At 38.9% G+C, this 21,061-nt stretch overlaps 2 protein-coding genes across 3 annotated transcripts; both read left to right on the forward strand.

Moving 5' to 3' along the window:
- The first annotated feature begins 322 nt into the window (after positions 1-322).
- Positions 323-6,094, forward strand: LOC114475753 (TRAF3-interacting protein 1-like). 2 transcript variants are annotated; one of them, XM_028466832.1, is made up of 5 exons: positions 323-552; positions 689-956; positions 1,032-1,159; positions 3,630-3,672; positions 3,854-6,094. In XM_028466832.1, exons 1-5 carry the CDS (start codon positions 473-475, stop codon positions 5,471-5,473), a joined length of 2,139 nt encoding a protein of 712 aa, XP_028322633.1. In that variant the 5' UTR covers positions 323-472; the 3' UTR covers positions 5,474-6,094. The 2 variants fall into 2 exon arrangements, with proteins under 2 accessions (XP_028322633.1, XP_028322634.1); XM_028466833.1 differs by having other exon boundaries at positions 3,857-6,094.
- Positions 6,095-6,988: 894 nt separating this feature from the next.
- aspa (aspartoacylase) lies at positions 6,989-20,635 on the forward strand. Its single transcript, XM_028466837.1, has 6 exons — positions 6,989-7,574; positions 13,303-13,498; positions 14,147-14,240; positions 15,337-15,444; positions 19,345-19,454; positions 19,548-20,635. The coding sequence occupies exons 1-6, from the start codon at positions 7,333-7,335 to the stop codon at positions 19,737-19,739; spliced, it is 942 nt and encodes a 313-aa protein (XP_028322638.1). The 5' UTR covers positions 6,989-7,332; the 3' UTR covers positions 19,740-20,635.
- Positions 20,636-21,061: the final 426 nt, after the last annotated feature.

Consider the following 21,061-nt stretch of genomic DNA (forward strand, 5'->3'; position numbering starts at 1 on the left):
TAAATAATAGTAATAATAAAATAATATGAATTAATCTACAAAATGTTAGCATTTAATGGTTAAAAAAATGGCTATTTGGCAAAGCTTTATGGACGTTTTAGGTTACATTTGTTGATTAATAATGCTAGCTATTAAAGCTGGGATGTTATCGATTAATTTGCTGAGTAATTTTTCCACAGACAGATCATCTTTATTCCGTAGATTTCTGCTGTAGTCAAAGCTAGAAGTACAGGAGGAGAACGCGCTTGACTTATAACTCCGCCCCTCCTCTCCGATGATTGGTCACGCTGGTTACGTTTGCTCACTTCCTGTTTGGGCGGAAACTCTGCGTTCTCTACTGTACACACACGTTGTGCTGTAGCGAATTTATAAACAACAATTAAACGTGTATTTATGTTATACTTTGACCTGCTTTTTCTCTAGTTTGCAAATTTCCCGATAAATATTTATCTTCCACTGGATATTATTATTTATGGAGACACGTTCTTCCTGTCTTGTAATTGATGGACTTAGAAGGCGTGAGAAATACCTGGACACCTTACAGTCTGACAGGTGAGTGGGAAACACGGCGTGACTTCTGCACAAACAATAAAACTGTTGCAAGTTTATAAAGTCTTGGTGTGTGTGTGTGTGTGTGTGTGTGTGTGTGTGTGTGTGTGTGTGTGTGTGTGTGTGTGTGTGTGTGTAGTGACTCAGGGGAAAGCCTGTTCATCACTCAGCATAATGTGTCTAAGGCTGAATTGAAGAGGAAACGACGGAAATCCCGACGCACGGCATCCGAACCTAAGGACGGAAATGACTCTGACACTCGATCATCCATTGCTTCCACTGGGAAATGCCTACCTGGCAGGAAGAGGAAAAGGAAGAAAGTCAAACTGCCAATGTACAGATTCCCTTTTCTTCAGAAAAAAACAACCAGCAATGGATTCACTGTCCAGAAGAACACCAAGCTCCATGTAAGTATTCCACTTCTTTAGTGAGAATGTTTGGGAACGTTCCCTGGAGCTTTGTTCTATATTCTGATGCTACAGTATGCTGTGATGGGAGGCTTCCTCATCGGAGTCAGGGAGCTTCAGGCGAGCTTCAATAGAGGAGAAGATCTCCAAGCATCCCTGCCTACTATTGATGAGGATGGACTGTGTTTATCTCCACTATCAGAGTGAGTTCAAGTGAACACCCCATGTGTACCTTTGGGATCTGTTATAGCTGGATGCTTCAATAATACAGAGAACTTTGATGGTTTTCCAGTTTCATCACACACAACTTGTGATGTGGGCTTTGACCTCTGTTCATCTTCACTGTGCAGAGATAATCATTCTGTGTGTTAGGCTTGGGCGGTAATATAGTAATATCGTATATCGCGGGGTCATGAAAATAGCAACGATATCAATTTTAATAATGTAATTTAAAAAAAATGCAATGCACTTATGTAGGAGACAAATATTAAATATAACTTATTTAATGCCTAAACACAATTCTATGTCCAGGAGCACTTATGTGTTGAATGGGTTGACGTTACGTGACAGCGCGGCGACTCCGTTGAAGTGACTAGATTACATTCAAATCAATGTAAATGACGCAACCTCAAGTTATCTCCCCTCATGCGACGTGACTTGCGTGATTTGAACGACTTGGTCAAGCGTGACCTAGTCGCTCAAAGTTGAAAAATTTGAATTTTTCAAGCGACAACTCCCCCGTCCTTCACTGTCTGTAGAGCCGAGGCCGCAGCCCCTCCTTCCAGCTGTGAGACGCTGCAGAGAGAGGCTTCCTTAACTTACCTGAGCCAAATTAAAGCAGTTAACTTCTTGAATAAGCCTACATTCTGAGTGAGCTCATCCTTTAGTGACTCCGTAAGTTGATCATCTAGCCCGTAAAAGCAACGCTGTTAATGATAACTGCTGTAAACGCACGGCCGGAGAAGAAGGAAAAGAAGTGATCAGACCTCTCTCTCTCCTGTCACTCGGCTCCGTAGACAGACAGACACACACATACACTAATCCATTGTGCTTTGGAAAATTCTGGATCATCTCGCTCTGTGCAGATGAGCAAAGGACACACACACAGCCACGTTAGGTGTGAACGCACCCTGAGCCTTACGTCATATTTTGTAATTAGTCACGGTAATACCATATACCGCCGTAAATAGGGAGGAGGTTTGACGGTATCAAAATGTGGATACCGCCAAAGCCCTACTGTGTGTGGGAGGATGCATGCTTACCAACATCCTAAAAAAATGCTGGATTTTTCCTTCACCTCTATGTACCTTGAAAAAGACAAACCCGATAGAAGCATGGAGAAAATGAAGGAGATGAATACTGGAAAAAGTAGGATTGCCACAAACAAAAACACTGAACAATACCTGTATCATAAACTGGAGCGTGCTACATAACTTTTGTATTTATTATGTCTTTTTTTATCAATTCTTGTGCCTTTTTTTGTACAACTCAGTCCCCTGTTTGTTCCATATTACAAATATTATTTGTTATAAAGTTTACATTAAAAAAAAAATAGCTTGTTGTCCCTTTACCTGGTGACTGATCTCAGATTATAAAATGAGATACCATACATTATTAGCCCCACAATTGGGAAAATATTTCTTCATAGCAGAAATAAATGTAAATATATATACTGTATCTGTTTAAAATATAGGCCTGTGAATATCATCATTAGGAATTTACAATACAAAACAGGAGGACTTTAGTAAACTAGTAAAAAAAAATAGCATTTCCATGAAAATGGAAGTGAGAGCGTGAAGGTGTTCTACACTTACAGTATGTTAGGGCTGGGCTAGTTTGCCTAAAAAAAAAAGTTTCGATTCGATTTTTTATTTTATTTTTTTTTATATGCACTTAAACATGACTGCAGACATCAGATATATTGTCAAAACTGCAACTTTATTGCTGTGATTGTCCTCAAGAGTTAAAATGCATAGAACAATCCCAAACTAAAAAGTAAATGAGGCTCTGTCATTCAACAAGTTTTAACCCAGGTTTCAGCAAAAGTGCAACAGCAACTTCACAGTAGCTTAAATCACAGCATAGTGTGAATAAAACATTAAACCTGCCTGTGGCACATATACAGCCTACTCAAAGAGTAAACAAAGAGGGGCCTAGCTCACATCGCGCTACGGTAACCCACAAGGACGGAACGCGAAAAATTCCAAAAAAAACTTAGGTGGGAGAAAAAAAAAATGTTAAATTTAAAAATGTAAAAAAATATTATTATTTTTTAAACTCGAATTTGCAAAATAAAAATTGTTTTTATCTACAAATTCAATAAATAGATTAAATTGATTTTTGTCCAGCCCTACAGTATGTCAAAGATTGTTTTCACCTGTGTCAAAGTACAACACTGAAGGGCTCCCGGTTCGAATCATACCTGGGATGTTGAGCAAGTCCCTTAACCCCAATCCAACTGCTCCCTGGGTGCCTGCAGTTAGCAGCACACTGCTTCCTCCTTGGGGAAAATGGTTAAAAACTGTTGAGAAGAATTTCACTCCGGTGATCAATAAAGGTTACCTTACATTACATGGAATAACAGAAAAGTTTCAGAGGCTATCGAAGCATTTGAATGTGATCTTTACTGCCACACCTTGTATTGTTCAGTTCTAAATCTTTCCTCTGATGCAGGGATGAAGATGGTACGATGGAAAAGGAGGCCATCCGAGTGGTGGTAAGCAGATTGTGTTATGAGCAGTAATCCAGAATGTAGAGTGTAAAATGTGTGTGTGTGTGTGTGTGTGTGTGTGTGTGTGTGTGTGTGTGTGTGTGTGTGTGTGTGTGTGTGTGTGTGTGTGTGTGTGTGTGTGTGTGTGTGTGTGTGTGTGTGTGTGTGTGTGTGTGAGTGTTGACAGAAGAAGAACTGTTTTGTTGTATCGTCAAAGAAAAGAGCCAGCCGCAGTCAGGCTGGAGGAGAGAAACATCAGAGATCTGACAAAGATCGATTTCAGATACAGCGATGGAAGGATTGTAGTAAAACCAATCAAACTGAGCCATCACTGGAAAACATTTTGGATCAAAACCAGACGGACACTCTGTGCTCCAACGATGATGCTACAGTTGGTGAATTCAATCCTCGTGAAGACCCTGAAAACAATGGAAGTAAATCAGCTGCTGCTGCAGATCCTGAACTCCTACCGACAGAAGAAGCTGGAGGCCAAATACTCCATAGCAATGGCACAAACAATGACACAGCCTGCCATGAAAGTGGAACAATGGAAAAGAAGAGGAACAGAGAAGAACATAAGAGCAGAGAAGAGGAAGCTTCTAACCTGACGATCAAAGATCAAATGAGCTTTACAAAGGATGAGATGCATACTGCAGAGCTGAAACGGAAGAAAAAGAAGAAGATCAAGAACCGTCGTGAAGCAGAAGAAGTTTTGCAGGAAAATGGAAAATCTGACATGAGAGCCAAGGAGGATTTAGACATTTTGGGAAAAAGAAAGAGGGAAATAACTGACAGTGAAGAAACGGAGCAGATCCAGGCTGACACAGCTTTTAATCCTCCTAATGAGGATGCTCAGGTGAGTAAAAAAAAGAAGAAAAAGTCAAAAATAATAAAGCTGTCATTGGAACGGATGGACGAAACAAGCAAGTGTTTGGAAGATGCTGCTGCTCCTCAGGAAACATCAGAGAAACCTGAGTCTGTATTTAATGATGATCCAACTGGAGAAGTGACTGAAGCAGTGACTAATAATACACACACCAGTTCACACATATCCATGAAGAAGAAAAAGAAGAAGAAGAGTAGCCCTCAGTTTGTGGGTGTCCTGCTTAATCAGGATGAGGAGGAGGAGGAACCGCCCCAGAAACCAGCAGAGGGCGCTGATAGTGCTTATTTGGTGACTAAAAAGAGGAAAAAGAAGAAGAAATCAAGTATTTCCATCTGCAGTGAAGCCTTGGCTGGAACTGAGGATTCGGAGTGTGTCACCGCTTCCTCTCCTCATGCTGATGCAGAGGAAAAAGCCCTCAGCGGCCCCCGTGATCCAACATCAGCAGAAATTAGTACAAGTTTAGAGGAAGACAATGTGCTCAGGAAAAAGAAGAAGAAAAAGAAGAAAATAGAGGCAGCTGAGAGGAAGGATGATGAGGAAACACATCCATGCCAGAGTGGAGATGGAATAGAGGTCAACAGGAAAAAGAAGGGGAAGAGAGAGACGCTGACCCTCACTGAAGCCCCCCACAGTGCTGCTGATGTAGACGTGCTGGGAAAGAAGAAGAAAAGAGCACGAGAGCTTTCAGCTTTGACTGATAATGACTCAGTGAGGGTACCTGAGTCCACTCTGGCCTGCAGCTCACAAACATCTCAGACAGAGCAGACCTCAGATACACCCGGGAACGTGACAGGGGAGAGAAAAAGCAAAGCATTGAAATCAGATTGTGTCAGTTCTGCACTGACTGTCACACACAGGAAGAACAAACAAGGCAAACGAAGACTTCATAACCCGTGTGAAGACTTTCTATCAGAGGGTTAGTTTAAACCTGCTGACATGAGTAGTTTTACTACTAATGTACTGCATTACCTTCTAGTTATTTTCACGTATGAATATTTATTTTCTTTTTTTAATTGTTAAGGCATTAGATTTTGGCGTGAGCTTCTTTCCTTTCTGACCCTTGGGCTACTTCCTTATCATTGGCACAATTTATTTCTTATCAATGGCTCACTAATTGTCTAAAAGTAATCTGATTACCTGAATAGAGCTCATAACTCACTCATGAAAGAAAGAGTACATTGTGATGAATTATCTGTGCCTCGCGCCTGGTGTACTTTCTGTAGTCTATGTCCTGTTTTTACACTTTGACATTTTAGAGAAAAAGATTTTCCTCAGTCCACTGTTTCACTTCTTTTAAAACTATAGCTCATGTTATTCAGCAGCGTTATCCCTAAACTTAAGCTGTTGTGGTTTGCAGAAAACAGTACAGAAATTTTAAATAAATGTTGTAAGTAGCTCATTTCTGACAATGTCCCACCCTCACTGTGTTTGTAAGGTGTGTCCATTTGGACACTGAGACAATACCAACTAGAGTTTGTGCACATACAGTAAATAGCCTCCCATTCCTTGTAACAAATTAAAACACAGTTTGTACTACATTAATTTCACTTTGTTTTTACCTGAACATTCTGCTGTGTTTGATTCAACTTTATTGTATATTTATACCAGAGAGAGATGGGCAACTTTTATCACAGTGGGGCCACTAAAATGTGATTGTCTGATCCAAGGGCCACATTATCAACATTCCTGTCAGCGTTTAGAATAATGACCAATCTGGGCATTGGTACAAGAAGGAACAAAAGGGTGTGTGTGTGTGTGTGTTTCTTGTTGTTTGATGTGTGTTAGGAGTATTTTTTAAATCCTTTATTGTTTTTTTTAAGCTCATTTGGTGTGTTTTTGTTGTCTTTTGCTGTATTTGTGGTTTTGTGTATTGTTTGAGTCATTTTGGGGTGTTTTTAAAGTCATTTTGTATAGTTTTATTATTATTTTATTTGCCATTTGCTTTCATGTGTCGAATTAACTTCTTAAATTACAGTTTTTGAGGGAACCAAAAAAATCAGACCGAGGGCCGTATGTGGCCTCTGTCTTATCTACACTGTACCTCTAATCTTGAATAGGCCATGCATTTTCTGACCCACTTGTTCCTTTTCGGGGTCGTGGGGTTCTGCTGGTGCCTATCTCCGGCTGTCATTGGGCCCTAGGTGGGGGTACACCATGAACAGAGCTCCAGTCCATCGCAGGACAACTCACATCACACATACAGACAACCAATTCACTCCTCTGGGCAATCTAGACTCCAATCATCCTAACAGTCATGTTTTAGGATTGTGTGAGAAAGCCCATGCAAGCACAGGGAGAACATGCAAATTCCACACAGAAAGGACCCAAATGTCCACCAGGGTTTGAACCCATGACCTTCCTGTGAGGTGGATGTGCTAACCATGCCCCACCGTGCGTATTATTTATTATTATTATTGGTATTATATTGTGTTACTATAGTATTATTAATATATGTATTAATGTTATTGTTGTTAATAACCACATCAACAGTGTTTTATTTTGAAAGATTGTGGTCTGAGACCCGCGCTTCCTGTGCACAGGTCTGTCAGTGACAGGTAAACAGTGTGATTAAAGACAGTGTCCGTAGATCTCATGTGTCTGTTAAACCCTAGCGTTTTACGCACGGTGACCGACCACGACAGGACGCGTTACGTAACACCTCCGCTTCGCTCGGCTTTAAAAACAAGAGCTGGAGCTCCAGCTGGAAACTTTTCCTCCGACACTCTAGACCAGCGTGTCCTCACGGCGTCTGCCACCCGGACACCGACACCACCATCGCCATGTCTTCCTACCACAGCGCGGCGCGTCTGGACGAGGCCAGGAGAGTGGCGATTTTCGGAGGGACGCACGGGAACGAGATGTCCGGGGTGATGCTGGTCAACCTGTGGGTGCAGAACAACACCGAGGTCCAGAGGAAAGGTGTGGAAGTCCAACCTTTCATCACCAACCCAAAGGCAGTGGAGAAGTGCACCAGATACGTGGACACGGACCTGAACCGAGCCTTCACACCGGAGAACCTCAGGTAAAGCTGTCACTGCCCACAGGTTCTTTCTCTCTCTGTGCATCAATGGAAACTTTTTAATGGCAACTCGCCACAAATCACATCGACAACAAACCTCCTTTAGAATAAGTCTAACACACACACACACTGTATTTAAATAACCCCCTGATTATCCGTTATAACCACAAAAAGGCGTAATTACACAACAACAACAACAACGCCACCACTGCGCGTGTTTCCACCGAGCCAAACAAAGGAAACGTCACCGCTGTGTGCATTGATCAGACAACATCATTATTTACATTCTATCACGTGGACTCTTCAATCAGACGCCAGTGAAATGTGGACCGTGTTTACCATCAGCCTCTGCCAATAGCAGGCTGCAGCGAGTCCCTCCTCCCGGCCTTCATCCTCTGAGACAGACGCAGGAAAAACGTGACTGAGCTGCAAACCGAGTCACAGCGTTTCCTCCATCCGTGCTGCTGTCCTCTCTGTGTGCATGACTACACACCACAGTCTTCTTACTAACGTGGTTGAATAACAGGAGCTCAAGCAGCACAAATGCACTATCATAGCTTATAGCAGGGTTTCTCAAATGGGGGTACGTGTACCCCTAGGGCAGGGGTCTGCCACCTTTACTCTCAAAAAGGCCATTTTGCCTTATCTCACCTGGGTTAAAAAATGCATTTTTAATGAAGACAACATAGTGTAGACAGTTCTATTCAGTTAAAACGATATCGAATAATATGTAAAGATTTTTTTTGGCAGTGGCTATTTGTACGGTTGCCGTATCAATATACCTATTCTATCTATATGCAGCACTCCTATTTGGCCAGTTTAGGTCACGTGATCGGTCAGTCATGGGCCAGTTTAGGTCGTGTGACTAAGACTAAACTTTACCCTAACTCTAAACCTAAAAACTGTTGCAATATAGGGTTCTAACCTTTTTATTTTTTTTTTTTTATTGAAGAAAAATAGAACATTTTACATACAATTTTTTTTTTTTTTACAAAATTCTTCTTTTTTTTTGTTTTTTTAACGACATACAAGGACAAGACATACATATACAAACTCGAACCCCCACATCCTTACCCTAACATTCCCCTAGCACACCTCTTAAAGGGAAAATAAACTAGATTGAATATAATAAAAAATTGACAGACTATTTAAAACAGGTTCTCAGTCAACATCAAGATGGCATTCTGTACTTTTGATATATGAAAAGAAAGGATTCCAAGTTTCTCCAAAGGACTTCTCAGATCCAGAGAGGGTCAGCATGATTTTTTCCAACTTAAGGAAGTAAAGCACCTCTTTAATCCAATATACACTTGTAGGTGGAGCTGACGATTTCCACCTCAGAAGAATCGCCCTCCTCGCCAAAAAGGATGAGAATCTACCAGGTATATAGGGTTCTAACCTAATCCTAACCCTAAACCCCTATGTACGTGTACTTCGGTAACCATGGCAATAGCACCGGGGTTGTCTGTACAGCAACCGTACGAATAGACACTTTCTTATTTTTTTTTAGATAATGTATTTGAAGGGCTACAAAAAACAACTTAAATTTGATAACACACCAAGACAAATTCCTCGTGTGTATGCAATACATTACTTTGTCAATAAAGTTGATTCTGATTCTAATGTCAGTGAACACATGCTAATTGCTAATTTATTGCCACATATCAAGCATGCATATTTAGCCTGCATGTCGGCAGATAAATGAATCTGTCCCCACACAATTAAAATGTATATTTACTTCCAGAGTTTTAGTTGGTTCAGTTATCTTACCAGGGATTTAAAACTTAAGGTTAGCCACATGTGCAGGGGAAGTTAACGGTCTGCAGATGTTTCAGGAAGGTGGCAGAGTTATTGCATAATGTGATTTATTTTTAGGTTGACAAATTGTTATATTGTGATTTTATTTGGTGTCATACTAATTAATCATTAATACCCTCACTAGGAAAATAATTATTTATTTCAATATATAATAATCCAGAAATAAAGTACATTTTAAGATGCCTAAAAAGCACAAAACAAATGTTTCTGTCGCTGGAAAATAAACAAGGGCTTTTTAATTGCTCATTTGTAACAACAACACAGCCACAACCCCCTAGCGGCAGGGTGGCCAGTTGCATAGCGGGGTGTAGGTCCTGACGCTGAATCTTAAATCATCAATCAGCCCACACAGAGGCTGCTGCGCGCACACAAACAACACATGCACTACAGAGTTCTAGTGTAACAATTACAAATCAAACATAATGTAAATCAAGCAGCTGTAATTACCTTTCAAGCAGAAAAGTCACCAATTCCATCTTCTACTCCTCCAGACCATACACTGTAAAAAAGATGGCGCTCTAGCTCCAGGAAAGGGGCGGGGCCTGTGAGCAACAGCTGTCAGACAGTTGATCAAACACAATCCTGGCTCTGATTGGTTCTTTTTGCTCGGTCGCGGTGCATTTTGGCAATCTGCCAAAGGCAGCAGGGGGGACTCAATGAGCCTGTTTTATTCACACAAACTATTAGTTCCGTGTAAAGCTGTCGTTACATAGCGACAGCTTTAGCAAATATGACAAAAAAAATTACTTTTATAAAAGTTGCAGACTCCACCTTTAAAAAGAATGATCATATTGATGATGACAATAGTCATGCTTAGAACATGAACTGAAAATAAGGGTCCGTCTTGGTCTCACATCAGGCGGAAATGATAAAAACTATAGAAATATATTCATTCAGGAGTCACTGAATACTGTTTCATTCTACTTTTTTACAATGGGACTGAAATATTCTTGACTGAATATCGAATCGGGCCCCTGTGAATCAAATGTGAAAGCTAAACCGCTGCCCAGCTCTAATATATATATATAACAGAATGCACTATTAGTGTCAGTCCAATCCATAGTGGTCCAATTCATAGTGATTCTGTCAGCGTTCACAAACAGGAAGAGTTGCACTTGATCTTTAAATATCTTCATAGCACTTTTCAGCTTACTTAGCCTTTGCCCTTGAGGAAGTTAATATGTAAGAAGATTAACCACTTGGAGGCATGCTCTAAAAACAGCACTCAATGTTCCTTTTTGCTACACAAAGATGACTGACGGCTGAAAGCTTATTTGCTATAATCTGCAGAAACTTAAGACACGTTTCATTAGCATTTCCTCATATTGGTGCATGATCGATCTCCTCACACCAAACAAAACAAGAAATATGTTGAAACCAATCAGCTAAATCACAACTTCGTCCTTTTTTTTTATTTCATACCATACAAACCACGTGTCAAACGCAAGAGGCCAAATCCGGCCCTTTAGAGCAGTGGTTCTCAAACTTTTTTTTGGGCTCAGGTACCCTCTTTCCCTTACTTTTCAATGCTAGTACCCTTATGTCCAACGACAACAACATTTTGCTCAGAATTCTGTGAAAACAGAACAGACATTTTGAAGAATCTCATTTTGTAAATAAGTGAATGAAACACTATTTAGTGTTTCCTGAATAGATTTATTTTTATAGTTTTTTATCATTTACGGTCATCTTCAGCCTGGTGTGGAACCAAGACTGACCCTTGTTTTTTATTTTCAGTTCATATTCTAATCAAAACATTTCTATGATAATTCTGTGTTTTTTTGTGTGTAGTTTTTGTGTATTTTGTTGTTCTCTTTTTTGTGTGTTGATATGTTTTAAATTATAATATCTCAGTGTGTGTTTTCTGGTGTCGTTTGATTGTTTCTTATGTCGTTGACGTTTTGTATGTTTTTGTTATTTTTGTGTATTTTGTAGTGATCTTGTGTATTTTGTTGTTTGTTCTTTTGATTATTCAGTATATTTTTCTCTTATTTTGTCTGTTTTTGTTGTCGTTTTGTGTGTTGCTGGAAATATTTAGTATGATTATCATATTTAACTAAAAATACATTTAATAAAACCCTATATTTTTAATGTTTTCATTTGTTAATTTCCCTCTGTCGCTTTCTCAAGTACCCTCTGTAGTGCCATCACGTACCCCCATTTGAGAAATGCTGCTTTAGAGCATTCAATTCTGGCTGTTGGAGGAAGTAAAAATGACAGAAAACATGAATCATTGTGTAAATTATCAACTAATTCAGTTGTAGACATCTCAATCCCTTAAAACACACACAAATTCAACAAAACTCAATATTTGCATGGCTCAGTTTTGCCCTGCTTTAATCACATGATTTACAATTGGAAATTGTGGAAAGAATCCTGCAATATTCCTGAAATTATTTCCACAAATTAAATAAAAATGGATCACATAGAAAATGTAAAGTGAAGATCCTGCAGGGACAGATATCGATTACTTATCGCTCAAATTTGGTCAGTGCCTTATATACATTACACATCATGTATAGTGCAAAGTAGGGCTGAAACTCCTCTGTTTCCCACCTAAAATCTGCTACCCACTTCAGATCAAACCGCTCCATATTTTGCACCGAACTAAAACAAGTTTGACACCCTGCCCTCGACACGTTGTGCGTCTAAAGCCTTATTGTGCTCCTAACTGCCCCCCATTGAAACCAGTGTTCAATTATTTGACTAAAACTTCCCATCATATTTTTCTACACCAAGTCATTCAACTAGACTATTGACTTTTTTTTTTTTTAAATTCATGCTGTTAAAAACTATATCAAAATAATTTGATGTTTTCATCAATTAATAAAAACTATAATGTCCACATGGGACCAAATCTAATCATAACTAAGGTTCTTTTTTGGAAGGTATTGAATCAAAAGTGCTGATTGTGTTTGCGGACGTTAGACGGCTCGTTTTCTTACACATTGATCACGTTAAATCTGTCTGTGTATATTTACAATCATTGATACTATCCCACATCAGGTTGATCAATGGTAATTGAGTATTTAAAAAAAAAAAAAAAAGATAAACTCTTGTGTTTCAAATTTTAGTCGACTATGACTATAAAATATTGAATCGCCTCAAATCCTAATGTCTTTCAGAAACTTGACTACCACTGAAATAGTCCTGATGACTAAATTAGGACTAAAACTGGACACAAAGGAGTGTTTAATTACTCTGTTTTAGATAAACATCAGTGAAAAAATTATCCCTTACTTCCCCCTCAAACACCCTCAACCTCACTGGACTGTAAAAATAGATACATGTAATACATGAAAAAAAAGTGCAATATATTTATCTGTATAGGAATTTTACACATAGCTTTTCTTCTTAATATCTATTTATATCTGCACCTTATTTTCTTATTTTTTTTAAATAAAACTTGCCTTATGTAAATACTTGCTACTGTTTTTTATTCTGCCGTATGAGCCAATGCAACGACATGTTGTTCTTATCTGTACTGTAAAGTTCAAGTTTGAATGACAGTAAAGAAAGTCTAAGTCTATGTTCATTCCTAGCATGACAATTTACAGCAAACCATTGATATTCTCAAAGGCCACTGCTATCTATTATTTTATATTGTTAATTATTTGAATTAATCAAATGATCCATTTTTAAACACACATTTAAGCTTGGTCAGGACTAAGGGGGATATTTAGTGCTCCGTGCAAACTTGTCTTACAGTTATTGTGTTAACAATAGGTTGTCCATTATGGGTCTTGCTCCACTTTCTCATATATTCTAGCTAAAAGTTTACCTAGCACCTTGGACACGGTGGTGGACATGTTTAACTTGCTTTAGTGCTCAGTGTCTTAAAGGGTACAACCTGATGAATAGTGAGTTAGGAGACAGTTATTTCATTTATGTGTGTGCGTGTGTGTGTATGCAGTACTCTGGGAGGAGGCGACTTGCCTTATGAGGTGCGTAGAGCTCAGGAGATCAACAGGATGTTTGGTCCTAAGGGAAGCCCAGAGGCCTATGATGTCATCTTTGACCTCCACAACACCACGTCCAACATGGGCTGCACTCTGTTACTGGAAAGCTCCAAAGACCACTTCAACCTGCAGATGATGAACTACATACAGGCAAGTGTCTCTAATAGCAACTTGTAGTTCAACATCACACATACATACATGCGTACCAAAAAATTGTAATGAAATGCACAATCTGATGTGGATGAACCACAGTGGGGTTATTCAGGAACCAACCGAGTCAAATTTTATAAAGATAAATTCATTATGAACCAACATGAGAGATAAGGATTTTTAATCACACAGAACTAGTAAAGCTCTGTGCCACCCTCATTACCATTAATAATTGGTAAATATATATATATATATATAAAAGGACCGTTAGGGAGGTGAAGCCCATAGGAAAGTTAAAAATGCTAATCTACTTATAGAAAATGAACAAAGGCACTCAGATGAGATCAAATCCTATACTCAAATGCTCCGTGTTAGATTACGTCTATCTGTTTGTGTGTGATCTCAAAACCTGAGGCTGAGTTTACCAGTTGACACGCTTCATAGATCATCTTTAAATAGTCACTTATTGTCTCACAGAATGGCCTCAGTGACCACTGAGCTGTTTCTGAGTTTGACCTTATTGTAGGTTTTTAATGGAATAAAAATGAATCACTGTGACCTAGACATGAGCGTGTGTTGCATGGATGCTTATAGAATGGCCTGTTTCATAATAAGTGTCATTATGGTTCCTTGTCCATCTTTTTTCAGAAATCCATCTTTCCAGCGAGCTGTCTGGTTCTGCTGAACGAACATCCTCTTCTGAAATATTCTACGTCACGCTCCGTAGCCAAACATCCTGTGGGTGAGTCCTACCACTCTCACTGTGTCATGTATCATTTGCAAATGCTCTGATAAAGTTATCCAAAGTTTAGGGTGGACCATGGAAATTTTGTGTCAGATATTGTCCATCAAAACGTCTAACCTGGCAACACAATACGACCAGTTTGCTATTCAAATTGTCTCTTTCCAAGGGTTTGTGTGATGTTTTTGTAGCTTTTTATTGGCTTCAGTTATATCCTTTCAGTATGTGATCTACAGTCTTTGAATCATCAAGCAAAAATCCACCAGTTAAACCAGTTAGTGTGTGAATTCACAGTCTTTTTGAGGTTATGGATTACAAATGACAGATGTGTCGTCTAATCATTGACCCTCTTCTCCTAAAGCTGTACCCTGAGATCTGTTCTGATAGATTAAAGAATAAAAGCCAATTAAACAAGAGCACTATGAGAGCGCAAACCTCTGCTAAGTGCCAAAATCTCCTCTTTGTAAGATATAGTCAGTTATCTGGATCAGTAATACTGATTATAGTACCAAGATCATTAACAAGACATTTACAGTATATCCCTATTAATAATGATGCAGTACGTCCAAATGTATTGGCACTCCCATTTTTATGGAGAAATTGAGATAAAATGTGCAAACTGGATTCAATCTGGATGAAACTTGGTGGAGTAATTGAGAAACCAACCCAACACAACTGAGTCAAATTTCATAAAGAATTTCACAAATTTCGCCAATAATGAGAGATAAGGATTTTTTAGATTTTTTAATTTTTTTTTAAACTGATCCAGAATTATGAATTGGTCTGGATCACCTTCAAAATGTAATGGAATCTTCCATGGTGTAAGAAGGTATATCTTTGGTTAAAATTTTGTCCAAATCCGTAAAATGCTTTTGATGTAAATCCTGGCAACAAACAAACAAATAATTATTTTATTTAATCTGTGGTTAAAAATATAACCTCTGCAGAGGTAAAAACAAAATGAAAATTTCAAGAAGGCTTTTTACAGTGTTTTCATGAGTTTTTTACACAAATGCGTATATATGGATCACCTCTGAATGACATCAGCTCACCTAGTTAGACAAACTTTTTAGTTGTGTGTGTTGTTTCTTTGCAGGTCTGGAGGTGGGTCCTCAGCCACAGGGGGTTTTAAGGAGTAACATCTTTGAATCTATGAGAGACATTCTGAAACACGCCCTGGACTTCATTGAGTTATTTAATGCAGGTAGGACACATTACAGCACGCACAGTGGGTCATTTTATACATTTATTCATTTATCCTCATTCATATTCCAGCCTAACATGTGTTAACAGGACGGTACAGCCTGGACAAATCACACATCATTTACGCACATTTACCCCTAACATTAAATTAACCCGACATGTATGATTTAGTTTTAACACACATGTTTTTAGGTTTAAAGTCCATGTAAAGCAGAAATACATTAGTGTTATGAGTTTGTTCCACCACAGAAACGTGTCATTGACCACTGAGCCAAATTTGAAAGATGAAAAAAATTGCTAAGTATAAAATTAGGTCTCAAAATCATGGAAAAACAAGCACTTCTCTCTGCTCTGAAACACCGGGGGCGTGTCAGCTAAAGGTGCTGGAACCACCCCCACGCTTGGGATTTGCGCCGCCTCCTTACTGTGTTTATGGGAGAGAGCAGTGTGAAAGCTACTCCAGCGTCGATAGTGCTTCCAAAAGTGCTCGGATCAGGCCAAACGAGGTATCAGCAGAAAGGTCTGCTTCGCCCGAGTCAGAATATGTGCATCGCGGTGTATAAACTTGCTTATTTCATGGAAAATGTGGTACGAATATGTGGTTTGTTTTTGGCTAGGAGTTGAATTGCGCCCAATGGAGGCCACGTAAGTTTGGTGTGCTTCAGCAGCAGGGTCAGGTTTATGCTAATGATAGCTCCGTTATATAACGCGACACTGATTTCTGACCCGCCCATCAAATCCTGAACACAGAAATTGGAAACAGTTTTTGAAGCCTTGCTCCACAATTAAATTCTAAATGGTTGGATGGCTTTGTACATGTTTTAAGAAATACATTTATGACCCATTTAATGTGTTTAGAAGACAATGTTTGAATTTGCTTTACACGGTCTTTAAAAGCTGCTGAAATACAAAGATACAACCTGGAAATTCTTGAAAAGAACTTGAAAACTACTGACAAGAAAGCCCCTGCCTGGGTTTGTGCATATTTAGCTGTGATAAAGACTGTAAAGGCCATTTATTCATATTAATTTGTCCTATTTATACACTATCGAGCAGGAATTAGATTTCTCCTGGAGCTGAACTTGTCACTAGTAGTTATCAATGATCTAAGCATGCTTAGTACTAGCGCAAGTGTTGAAGCACTTGAAGAAAAACAGTACTGTACCTGGGGAAATAGTAAAATACCCATGGAAATGTGAGCCAAACATGCACAGCTTCACTCAGTAGTGTTTATGGTTCGTCTCTGAATTTAAACCCTGGGTCTTTGTTGCGCTGAGGCCAAAGTGTTGTTTTTGCAGCTGAAGCAATGGAAGGATTGAGAAAAAAATGGCTTCATATGTCATCAAGAAACAAGTTGTTTTGATTTGCCTTTGTTGGCCTTGGGAATCACAACTAAAAAAGTCTACATGAGCTTAAAACAGATCAAATGCAGTTAAATCACCAAATGTGTCTGCATCTGCTCTGCTTCCTGACGTCCAGTAAAGCCAGTACAGACACTGTAATGTTTACACCCAAAACAGTTTCCCTCCTTTGACACAACGTGCTCCCAGTGCCAAGTGTGCGTTGCAGTCGGCTGCTTTCCCTCGCTGTCCTGAGAGCTGAATGATCTGCTTGTTTGGAGTTTGTTGGTTTCCGTGCTGCCAGGGTTTGGCTGCCAACTGTGTGCTAATGTTCTCTGGAGGGACTGCACTGGTGCTGATGAATGCATGATGATGATCAGTGTTCCTGTGCTCTGAGGCTGAACAGCACAAATCTCCGAGGAGAAGATATGGCTTCCCCTCTAAATGATGACTGAGGACAGTACATGTTGTTTTTTGCTACCAGTAGCATGCAGAGCAGTGACTCTCAGGCTCTTATATAAGGGCCTGATTATAACATCTCAGAGTGTGCACTGGTTTTAACTATTACTATTTTGCCAAAAGCCCATTTGCTGAATGGGTCAATACTCCAAATTCTTTATTATGGATAAAATACAAAAAAAAACCCACAATATTTCATAAGGGATAAAGTTATCAATGGCTTTAAATCAAATAAACGGCCTACCAAAGTAAATGCACAAAATGACCACAAAAAACGCACTAAAATGCCAATAAAAATAGATAAATAAACAACAAAAATACACAAAATGACTACAAAATTTTATAAAATGGTTACAAAATAAAAATGATTCACAAAACAACAAAAGTATATAAAATGACAAAACTACACAAAATGAATGAATAAAACACACAAAACAACATGAAGAATACAAAAATACATGGAAAAACTGCAAAAGTACACAAAATGACTGCAAAGAGCAAACAGAATTACAGAAAAATACACAAAAAGCACAACAAAAATACACAAAATGAAACAACAAAAAATCTAAAATTATTACACAAACACGCAAAATGACTCAAAAAAACAAAAGTTTGTATAAAATGACAGAGGGCCTGTACTACAATCCTGTTGATCCGCGGACCGATAAAGTCATTAATTAATTAATTTATTCATATACACTGTTGACGACGCTGACAGCCTCAGCAGGAACATACAGCAGTTGCGCTGCTATAAACAAAGTGGGGACCCTCCCCACTTTGTTTATAGCAGCGCAACTGCTGTGAAATGATAAAACTAGGGGTGACCATGGCTCAGTGGTAGAGCGGGTTTTCCAATAACTGAAGGGTTGGAGGTTGGAATCCCGCTCTAGCCAAGTAATTGTCGTTGTGTCCTTGCGCAAGGCACTTTACCCGCATTGCCTCGTATAAATTGGTATGAATTGTGCATGAATGTTGGTGTTGGTCACAGGGGCCGCAGGCGCGAAATGGCAACTACGCTTTTGTCGGTATGTCCCAGGGCAACTGCGGCTACTTTGTAGCTTACCACCACCGGTATGACTGATGTGAGTGACTGGTGTGAATGAATAACGGTTTCTGTACACACTTGCAGTCTCCTCGAAAAAAGCGCTATATAAATCCAAACCATTATTATTATTATTATTATTATTATTAATATAGAAAATAAATCAAGGTACTTCTTCTAGCACTAGATGGCAGCACCTGCAGCCAATGAAACGTAAAGCACTGGTTGCACCTACTAAGTCTAAATTCTTATAGTGTTGCATGTCGCTTTGGACAAAAGTGTCTGCTAAATGAAATTGTTGCGCTTTCATCCTAGTGAAACTGAGATGGACCAAGTGAATAGAAACAAGTCTGTGCTGTAATGAAGTGTGACTGATCAGAGTGCTGTCTGTTGATATTAGATGAATTAATATTGTATAATCTCATGATTTTACGCATTAACAGTCTGCATTATCTGTCAGCATTCCTTCCTTCCTGCTTTTTCTGCAGCGACAGTGTTGGTTTTGGCTTGAATTATGGATTTAAATTCTTCGTATTTTGAAGAATTGTTCCAGGGTTTGTCCGTGTTTGCGATTGGTCAGACGCTGCTATCCTGCTTTAAGTGAGCTCACATGCATTCAGGTTGGAATCACCTGGCTTAAGTTAACGTGTTGATAGACCCAGACCAGCTTCGTAGGACAGCTGCTCTGGGATTTTGAATGAAAGCAGGAGAGATATTTGGGATGTATTTTTCCAGCTTTGTAGTATAGGCCACAAAAATAAACAAAACAACAAAAATACACAAAACAACAACATACAATAACAAGAAAAACCATTGTTCTTCCCTTTGTTAATGCTCAGATTGGTCATTCTTCTAAATGCTGACATGAATGTTGTTAACGTGGCCCTTGGATCAGACAATCACGCTGTGATAAAAGCTTAGTATTTTAGCATTGGGTGGTGACAATTCACACCAATCAGTCATACCATGATACAAATATACAAACTGTATTGATCAAATTTAAGTCATGAGTGGTTGAAGCTCACCTATTTTCAATCCCAATAATAACATGTGATTCTAGGTATGGAGTTCCCTCCCTGTACTGTGGAAGTTTTCCGACTCTCCGAAAGAATCGACTACCCCCGGGATGACAACGGAAACATCATCGCCATGGTTCACCCCAACCTGCAGGTACGAATGTGCTGCAGTTTGAAATGAAAACATCTCTTTGCATTCGGAGTCTGGTTGTTTTTCAGCCTTTTTTGCTTCTTGTTGTTGTTTCAGGACTGTGACTGGGAGCCCCTGAACCCCGGCGACCCAATGTTCCAAACTTTTGATGGAAAGACCATCCACTACCAAGGCTCTGGCACCGTGTATCCCACTTTTATTAATGAGGCAGCCTATTATGAGAAGCAGCAGGCATTTGCTACCACCAGGAGAGAAAGCTTGGTAGCAAGTGCCATAAGAAAGGCCTGAGAGCTGCTCCTCTAACGACTGTGTACAGACTTTGCACTTTGCTCTGTTAACAAATGGCAGACCTTTAGCACATAATATGACACCATCCTTTACACACTGGTTTATTTTCCTATATGCGTTTACTATCTGAATCTCTATTAACTATGCAAAGAACGTACACGGAGGCTTTGCAAAGATACACTGTGGAATTTTCTCACCTTTCACTTCAACGTGACCTCTTGTTGCTGTTGTATTTATGACCTTATTGTTTTAAAAAATCATATTTAGACTAAAATTACAAAGCTTTTATGATGTTAAAACACCTCGTCGAATGAATCGTGAATCCTCATATACACTCCTGTTAAGTTTCTTACTCCTGCTCAGGAAGGTGATCACAGATCAAAACCCACAACCCTCCACCCTGGCTGTTCATTCCCACCTAGATATTTGTTGCATTGTGGCCTTTGATACAACCTACCTTTAAACTCTTGTGGTTGCATCTGTGGTGCTGTCCTATCGTTGCCTTAATGGACAATTGAGAAAATATTGCACAACAAATTTAAAATGAAATTTGTCAACATTGTGAGTTCGAAAATATTTTTCATAAGAAAGGAAATTCTACGTTTGTTGTTTTGTCGACACGTCTAGGTGCAGGTTGTTTTTGTCATTAATTATTTAATTATTTGCATCTGTTTTAATACAATGTACTGTATATTTGGGTTTTCAGTGATTGATGTGTTTTTGGATCATGTATTTTGTAATGTTTGTAATGTCTGTGTTTGTCCCAGTGATCTGACAGCTATTCCAGTTTTAAATTTGTTCTATTTCTGTCTGCGCCATTTTACGTAACGTGAAACCTACTGTCCTTTAACTCCTGTGGAAACCATTCAAACAATAAATGTAGTGTTATTCTGCAGGATAAAGGCTGGTTTGAGTTGTTTGAAGGAGATGGAATCACGATTTAACCTGTATGTGTTTCTTTAGCCACAAGAGGGCGTAATGCAACTACTTTTTAAGGTCTTTGGCAGAAAAAATAGAATAAATTCACTTCCTCAAAATGAAGTTTCACACCTTATACGTTGTTCATGAGCTCTTAAGTTTTAGATTCTAATATTCAATCAATAAGTTTGAGCCAGCTGGGTTTCATTCATCAAAAAATAAAGAAAGTAAGTAAAATTAAATTAAAATTAAATACATTTAAAATAGGATTTATTTTCCTTTTAGCCGTACATATATATATATATATATATATATATATATATATATATATATAATTTAATTTCTTTTTAAGAATTATGTGATTTTATTTTCTACATATCTGTTGTGTTGAAAATGTCACACCC

Source organism: Gouania willdenowi, chromosome 14 (genome assembly GCF_900634775.1).
Source record: "Gouania willdenowi chromosome 14, fGouWil2.1, whole genome shotgun sequence".
Lineage (NCBI taxonomy): Eukaryota > Metazoa > Chordata > Actinopteri > Blenniiformes > Gobiesocidae > Gouania > Gouania willdenowi.

Coding starts and splice junctions, on each gene's coding strand:
- aspa (XM_028466837.1), top strand. CDS start 7,333: ATGTCTTCCTACCACAGCGCGGCGCGTCTGGACGAGGCCAGGAGAGTG. Junction 7,575..13,302: donor TTCACACCGGAGAACCTCAG/GTAAAGCTGTCA, acceptor GTGTGTATGCAG/TACTCTGGGAGGAGGCGACT. Junction 14,241..15,336: donor CGTAGCCAAACATCCTGTGG/GTGAGTCCTACC, acceptor GTTTCTTTGCAG/GTCTGGAGGTGGGTCCTCAG.
- LOC114475753 (XM_028466832.1), top strand. CDS start 473: ATGGAGACACGTTCTTCCTGTCTTGTAATTGATGGACTTAGAAGGCGT. Junction 957..1,031: donor AGAAGAACACCAAGCTCCAT/GTAAGTATTCCA, acceptor CTGATGCTACAG/TATGCTGTGATGGGAGGCTT. Junction 3,673..3,853: donor AGGAGGCCATCCGAGTGGTG/GTAAGCAGATTG, acceptor GAGTGTTGACAG/AAGAAGAACTGTTTTGTTGT.